General features: G+C 41.6%; 1 protein-coding gene across 1 annotated transcript in view; it reads left to right on the top strand.

The window, feature by feature from the left end:
* Positions 1–6,437: 6,437 nt before the first annotated feature.
* Positions 6,438–8,689, top strand: part of LOC138027442 (tyrosinase-like) — a 4,117-nt gene continuing 1,865 nt past the window's right edge. The window contains exon 1 of the mRNA XM_068875029.1: positions 6,438–7,882. Coding sequence (XP_068731130.1) covers positions 6,457–7,882 — 1,426 coding nt within the window. The 5' untranslated portion in view covers positions 6,438–6,456. The remainder of the gene's footprint in view (positions 7,883–8,689) is intronic.

Below are 8,689 nucleotides of genomic sequence, written 5' to 3'. Positions count from 1 at the left end.
GTCATCAACATGGCACAATATTTGCCTATCTCAGAAACTACACAAACTCAGATGCAAGCAGAAACAGAAGCAGACTCCATCCTGCGAGAGCTGAAGGCAGCCATCCGACAAGGCTGGCCTCCGTAGAAATCGGAAGTTGCAGTATGCATCCATGACTACTTCCCATTTAGAGACGAGCTCACCTTACAGAACGGCCTCATTTTTAAAGGAGAAAGACTTGTTGTCCCCTCCGCTCTGAGAGACAGCATGTTGGTGAAACTCTACTCCAGTCACATAGGCATTCAGGGATGTTTACGAAGAGCCAGAGAGGTCATTTACTGGCCTGGCATGAACAAAGATGTAGAAGACTAGAAACTTTTAACAATTACCAACGAGAACAAGGCAAAGAACCTATTATCAGCCATTCGATCCCGTCCCGCCCTTGGGAGATGGTGGCAATGGACTTGTTCCAACTTGAAAACAGAGATTTCCTTGTCACGCTGGACTACTACTCTAATTGAATGAAGGGGGTAGTTTCTAAAGAAACTGCGGTGCTGGGTCGGTAAATTTGGTTTTATCAACGGAGTTGATAATGTAACTTGGCCACCGTACAGAGATTCTAAAAGCTGACGTTTCGCGCGTTCGCCCCTCGTCAGAGCGAACCAAGGAATTGTGAGTTACGTGTAGTTTTTATCGTAGAGTAGCAGCTACGCTATTGGTGGTAACATGGGAACGTGAAAAATAGGAATATATTAGTAAATGAAAAGCGTTCGTCAATACCTTGAGGATTAAAGGTGCCGATTTGAAAGAAGAAGTTTTGTTCCAGATTCTTGCGGCTTTCCGTCGTATCTAGATGTAGGGAAAGGCCGTGGATAGCCATGTGTTTTTTGGAGTGGTTAGGGAGATTAAAATGACGACCGACTGGCTTAGATGCATCCTTGTCATTCTTATCAACATCGCGAAAGTGTTCGCGGAATCGGTCACCTAGTCGTCTACCTGTCTCGCTAATGTATAATGTATTGCATAACGTACAGGTTATGCAATAAATGACATTTGCGGAGGTACATGTGAAACGATCGGTGATCTTAACAGATTGCTCAGGTCCCGATATCTTGCTAGTGTTAACAATGAAAAGACAAGTTTTGCATCGTGAGCGCGCGCATTTGAAAGTACCCGGTTGCTGGTTAGTTTTGAGCGCGCTTCTAACTAAAAGGTTGCCTACGCTTTTGTCGCGTTTGAATGAAATAAGTGGAGGGTGCGAAAAGAGTCTACCAGTCTCGGGATCATTTTGGAGTAATTTAAATTTATTAAGAATGATACTTTTGACTGCGTGATTATGAGGGTGGAAAGTGAGGGTGAATGGAATTCTGTCATTCTTATCTTTTTGTGACGTTTGTAGTGATGACTGTCGATCATCTACTCTAATTACTTTGAAATTGACAAGCTATCATCCAAAACGGGAAAGGAAGTTATTGGTAAAGTCAAAGCTCACTTCGCAAGACATGGGATCCCTGATCAAGTCATCTCAGACAACGGTCCACCATTTTCATCTGCCGAGTTCCAAGAGTTTGCACGCGCTTACTCATTTGATCACTTGACGAGCTCACCTGCCCACCCGCAGTCCAACGGTACGGTAGAGAATGCCGTGAACACCGCACAAAAGCTGATGAGGAATGCCTTTGAAACCCGTAGTGATCCTTACCTGGTACTTCTTGATTGGCGGAACACGCCATCAGAATCCATCAACGCATCACCAGCTCAGAGGATCTTTGGACGTCGAACCAAAACCCTCTTCCCAACATCAACACAGTCGCTCAAGCCCAAGATACCTGACAACATCGAGCAGAAACTCAAAGAGCAGAAAGCCAAACAGACCTTTTACTACAACCGTGGTACCAAAGAATTGCAAGGACTCCATCCAGGTGACACAGTGCGCATTGCGCCACCCAAGAGTCTAGGCAACAGAAAGGCTTAGACAAAAGCAGAAGTTGAAAGACAAGTTGACATACGATCGTACGAAGTACGTTTAGAAGATGGGAGAGTATTCCGCAGAAACCAATGAAGCCAGAGGTTGACGGACCACCTCCACCTCCATCTAAGCGACAACCATCGGATCCGGTGAAAACGTCAGAACCACAGACTACTAAACAAACTAAACTGCCAGAGGAAGTGCGCAAGAACCTTCCTGACAAGGACAACACTGGGACCTGCCCAGTTACACCAAGGGAAGAAAAACAGGAACATGCAAAGCCACTAGGTACACCAGTCGTCACCAGGAGCGGAAGAGTTGTAAGGCCAGCTGTACGCTTCCAGTGACTTCAGTAAACGCTATACCGGATAGAGACATCGACCGATACCTGATTAGTACAGATGCATTAATAGGACAGTGACATTTAGTTATTTGCTATTATCCTTATTTCTTTCTTCCTTTCTTCCCTATGGAACGGGAGATGTGACGTTATCATATAATCAGTTACACATTTATCACATAGTTATTAACCTTATGTAATTTGAACCCTGACGGGTGCCTATCGGTTGTCAACTAGTCGAGTAAAAGAGACACACGCACGAGTGCTGCTTAAAATCCTCTGTCTCTCTCGAGACCATACCTCAAAGAACGATACAAGGTGAAGAAACTATCCGCAAAAGAACCTTTCAGATATGATTTGTGGTCAACAGAAACGTGGGAAATTTTGGCAGCTAGCCAGGGACCAATGTTAGTAAAGAATTTGGTAAACTTACTAGTAACTGTTGAGGGCTATTAACAATATTACCTCTGTTGTCTTTCATATTAGTGTAGGGTCTAGAATAATGAGATTTCGAGGAGACCACGCTTTTACTTGTAGACCAGGTTTGTTTTAATGATGAGCGTGCAGATGTTAATTTGTCATGGTAGTACTTTTTCCTACATAATTTAATTATATAGTTGTATTTGTTACGAAATTTAGAATATGCAGCTTTGTTAGTAGGTGTTGGGTTATTACAGAATTCCCTATAGAGAGAATATTTCCTGCAGCAGGAGTTTAGGAGCCCTGAGCTAAACCAAGGTTACGTTTGGTTGATGAACGTTTTTTTGCTTTAGCAATCTTAACTGGAAAGCCATTATCATGGATAGAATAAATGGAATCCATGAAAGAGATTTATATGCTTCAGTTGGTGAAGACGTTTATGTGAAATCGCAGTTGGCAGAGGCAAGGTGGCAACGAAAAGATTCCATGTTGCGAGTAGTTATTTGATGCTTAGGCAGAAGCAGGGGTTTGATTCCAAGTTTAAGAGGAGAGTTGGTAATTTGGAATATTGGTAAGTGGTCAGAAATGTCTGACCAAAGGATACCACTGAATTTGTCATTGTCGAGATCATTAGGAATAAATGTTACCTATTAAAGTGGCAGAATGAGAAGCGATCCTGGTAGGTTTAGAGATAACGGGATAGAAACCATTAGAGTACATAAGGACAATGAATTCACTAGTAGGGTTATGTGAGTCTGCACTAAGAACATTGATATCAAAGTTCCCACGAAGGAAGCATAATTTGTTCTCAAAGCCAATTTTTTTGAGGACTTGTTTAACGTCATCATTAAAAGTTTCTATTTGGATGCTGGGAGGCAAGCAGCCATATTATTGTTTGATTGGAGAATCTCAACAAAGACAGATTCATGGACATGCATTGTTATGGGACTCCCCTAGATCGTATCTGCTCCAATTCATAGGCATCATAAATAAATATGCCTGCACCACCTCCAGATCCAGTGGGTCTGGGGTTAAAAGATGAAATTGTAGCCAGTAATATTATATAGGCCAAATTTTAGATAAACCAATAGCTGAAAAAGATGTATTAAGGGTGGATAAGTATTCTTGTAAGTCAACCGAGTGCTTTTTCAAGCTGCGTATATGCAAATGGAATAATGAGAAGCATTTAGAATTGGAAATGTCAGGGAACATATTACTAAACTGTCTGATGCTAAAATAAGTACAACGGAATAATAACTTTGAATTTCAAGTGAGCAAATTGAGGTCTGGGTCAACATCAGAATTATGAAGAAGTTGGTAAGTGTCAGGTTCTTCTAGAAATGGATTGAAAATTTGGATTCCATGATAGAGCTGTCAAGGTTTAAAGAGGATTGAAAATCTAACAGAGCAAGTAGAAAATCAGTATCATTTTCAAAATGATCAAAAGGAAACATGTCAGCCAGGCAATTAGTGCAAAACCCGTCATAATCAGAATTGGTCAGATCATTATACTCAGAGAGAGAAAGTGAGGTACATTTCATATGTGTCCACAAGTGGCAAATGTCACAGAATATAGCCTTATGGATATTATGAACTCTAAATTTACATATGGAGCATGGATTTTTAACAGAATCAGGCATTAAATGAAGGGGACAAAATAACCAGTTAGAACTAATATTGGATATTGTATGGGCGTTTACGATCTTTAAGCACGCGACGACCAGATAATACCGCAACTTTAGAATTGTGTTTGGTAAAGCGCAGAATGATAGGTCTAGGTTTCACAGCAGATTTCTTATCCACTCGGTGAGACCTACTAGTATCATTTGAGGCAACATCAAAATCAAGTTCAGATTTAAAGAAATCAATGGCTAGGTCATCAGTATTTTCCTCTGGCTCCTCAGGTGAATTAAGGCCTGGGCTCAGATCTATTTTATGAAAATAAGCGAGGGGGTGGTCTAACTATTGAGCCATTTCATATAACACGAAATGACTTTGGGACATCGTTAACAGCAATAAGATTTGAAACCTTAACTGCTATATAGGATGTTAGATTATCACGTGACATGTCAAAGTTATTTTTAGCACAAAAATCTCAGCTAAACGGCAACACGTTTTATCATTTTCTGGTGGCTGGATCTACCTTAATGATGTTAACACTATTGGGTACATCAATTCTGTGCTTGGACATTTCCAGATAATTTTAAATAAATGTCCGATAAAACAAATCACTTTCTAAAGGGGAACGGGCACTAGTACAAAATGCCGTATATTTCCAGAACTGAAGACATATTTATCAAAGACCAAGCACGGCTCGTTTTCTTTTAGCATTTTGATTAATGTAATAGTAGCGAAATGAAATAAATTGAAGCATAAACTGTTGCCTTTTTTTATTTTGAGTTTTGTAGCCGTAACAAGTCACGTGACCACATTTGTATACGTTATCCACATCAATATACAAACCTTTGTGACGTTATTTGTCTGCGAAAGTCTTAGGTTTTTATTACTAAACATTCAAAAGTTAGACCATCCCCTTACTTTTTTGTGCAATGCCATAAATTCTGACACTCGTTCTTCTTGTGTATTGTTCCAAGTCATCAACTTGTTGAGAAAGTCCGTCATTATCTTCGAAATCAGTTATCTTTTTCACGAGTTCAGATAGCTATTGATTCAGAGTGGTAAACTTGGAATGATTTGAAGCTATAAACGTTTTCAACTTTTTTTGTGAGTCACCAAGTCGATCTCTGATTTCAGCAGCATCAAAATTGATACTTTCTGCAAGAGATCTTTGAACGTTATCAATATCTGATGAGATGTAATCATCGACAATTTTAGTGACGTAGGATTGCATGTTACTCGTAACAATGTTCGGTAGCGATGATTTAACCCATTCGTTGCTCGTTGTTCGGTGCTCACTCTCCCAGACTATGGCAAACGTGCATGGGGGCAAAGTCACGTTATTTGCTATGTCAAAGTATCCAAGGGCAGTACGTTGGAATTGGCGTGATCGAAATTGCACCAAACACAAGTATAGCTTGTGCAAATACAGACGAAGGTCTCCAAGCGGTCACTTTCGTAAGAAATAAGTAAAAATGCTTGCTAGTAAATTAATACATCTGGAACATAGATGCAGGTTTTTTGGAAAGCCGGGATACTACGTCACTTACCCTCCCATAACGACACCAGGTGTTTGTGGGACTGAGCACGAAATCCAACGATCCCAGGTTCCTCTGGGAAATATGTTGCTTAAGACTACAAGATAGCGCGAGCGGCGATCGAGGTGAGCCTGTTATTAAATGTCCTGTTAACGTTGTTTACTGCTAAGACAACCTATATTCACATATTTTATTTCCAACAATCTTTACATTTTTCGGGAAAAAATTAAAAAAAAAAAAAAAAAGAAAAATTGACTTGATTCGTGGTTGACTCGCGACTCGAGGTTGACTTGCTCTCTTGGATGGCTCGTGTAACGCTGCATCTCACGTTAGTCAAAAATCTTGCGTTAGCCTGGACCCTCTATTTTTTCTTGAGTTCGTCGAGATCGCAAGAAAAAGTATTTACCGCAGGAGATTTGAATGAGCTCATTGATTGCAGTATAATTTAGTACCCACAAAATACGCATGATATGCAATATATTTCAGTTTTCCTGACAAATAGACTCTTTGTGTGCATCTTTGTGTTTCCTGGTAATTTACAATTTCCTTGGAAATAAACGATCCTCGCTTTTATTGCTTTTAGGAAGGTCAAGATGAGTCAAAGAATCGCTTTCACTTGGCTTTTGCCTTATTTTTTTGCTGTCAGTTTACCCTTGATAGAAGGCCAGTTTCCTAAAGTTTGCGTCACGCTCGACAGCTTGAAGAGCAAAGAGTGCTGTCCGATCCCAAAGGGCTTCAGTGCGCCTTGTGGTAGCGATGGCAACAGAGGCACGTGCCAGGAGTTGACGATTCGTGAATGGAATTTTACCTACAGTCATTACAAGGCATTCCAGCTGGAGGACGATCGTCACGACTGGCCAAATGCCCTCTACAACAAAACCTGCAAATGCCAATCAAACTTCGCTGGTTATGACTGCAGCAAGTGCGAGTTTGGTTACTATGGTAACAACTGCAACCAAAAGAAGATCCTGACGAGGAAGAATTTTGCCAGATTGTCAGCCGAGGAGAAGGATCGCTACATGAGATACATCAACATGTCCAAGTACTTTGAAAGTGATTATGTGGTGACTTTGACTCCTTACAAAGTGATCTACAGGACCGTGCAGGCTGGTGGAGACCCCGCGTCCTTGTTTCACAACGTCACCAACTATGACTTTTTCGTGTGGATGCATTATTACGCAGCACGTGATACAATTCATCCAAACAACAAAACGGATGCAGACATTGACTTTGCACATGACGGCCAGGGATTTCCTTCGTGGCATCGACTGTACCTGCTTGCTTGGGAGAGAACTTTGCAGGAAATTGCCGGTGATGACAATTTTTCTCTTCCTTTCTGGGATTGGACCTTAAGTAAAGATGAGTGTGACCCTAGCATTTGCTCTGAAGATTTACTTGGCGTGACACAACAAGAAAACGGCGTGGTGAAAGGCAAATATTTTAAAGATTGGTACGTCATTTGCACTGCAGAACAAACCAATAACCTGTTGTTAATGTGTGATCCTACAAATCGGCAGCCCAGGCTGGAGCGTTCGACGAAGAAGGAAAGGGAAATAAAAGCCAAGACCCAAGGATACACAATGACTTTTCCAAGCAAAGATGAAGTCAATTTTGCTCTCCGCTTTGAAACCTTCGCCCTACCGCCTTACAGCAAAGAGTCGAGCTGCAATTTCGCAAACATCCTCGAAGGCTACGCCAGTACCAAAACTGGATATCGTTTGCCCAACGTCCACACCTTGCACAACCAGGTTCACATCTTTATTGGGGGAATCATGGGAGACGTACCCCCATCTGCCAATGATCCAATTTTTCTTCTGCATCATTCTTTCGTGGATCGCATCTATGAAAAGTGGCTCCGCAAGTACAACAAAGACGCCTCTGTTCTTTCTCTCCTCGACGCACCCATTGGCCACAACAGGCACGACGTCATTGTACCATTTTTCCCATTGTACACCCATCAGCAAATGTTCAAGAAGTCTTTTGAGTTCGGTTATAAATATGAGGAAGTTGACGAAAATGGTAAGTACTTTGCGGAGGCCCGGTGGCCTCATCATTAGCTTCATCGCACTTAGGTACTGTGATCAAGGAGGCAGTGCTCTCAAGGCGAGGTCCTTGCACTTCGATCGGGTTGACCCTTGAGATGAAATATTTTTCTGTGGGTGGCTCGGTGGCCTCATGTTTGTGCGCTCGCCTCAGGGGTGGGCAGTGCACATTCGAATCCAGGCCGAAGACACTATGTTGTGTTCTTGGACAAGACACTAATCTCACAGTGCCTCTCTCTCTACCCAGGCTTACAAATGGGTACCGGTGAATTTAATGCTGGTTGTAACCCTGGGATGGACTAGCATACAAATCCAGGGGGTAGTAGAAAACTGACTCAGTCGCTTCATGCTACAGAAAGCTGAGATAAGCGTAGGCCTTATGGGTGGGCCCCGTAGCTCATATGCAGACTTTACCCTTTTACTTTAATTAAAGCGTTATCGAACATAAACGTAGTATACATAAACGTGAATTCAATAGTGCACCCTGCCTCACGGTGTGAACAAAGGTGACTTCGCCTAGTCATTTCCATGATTCATGTCTTAGCGTTCATCATCGAGTTATGATGTACTTGGAGTAAATCTTTACAAGGATTCAAAAGTTAAGACTAAGGTTCACTTTCCGTCAAGCCGCATTATTAGAAGACTGACTCCAGCCAAAATCGTGTAATGTGTGAAGTGATTTTGCCTCCCTCTCTATCCTCTACCTAGGGAAATAAATAAGTACTCGAAAAAAATATTACAATAATGCAAAGTATTCTAAGTAGTATAAGTATCCAGCATTGTG

This window comes from Montipora capricornis, chromosome 1 (assembly GCF_036669925.1).
Source record: "Montipora capricornis isolate CH-2021 chromosome 1, ASM3666992v2, whole genome shotgun sequence".
In the NCBI taxonomy this organism is placed as follows: Eukaryota; Metazoa; Cnidaria; class Anthozoa; order Scleractinia; family Acroporidae; genus Montipora; species Montipora capricornis.
This window is presented reverse-complemented; position numbering and strand designations above follow the sequence as displayed.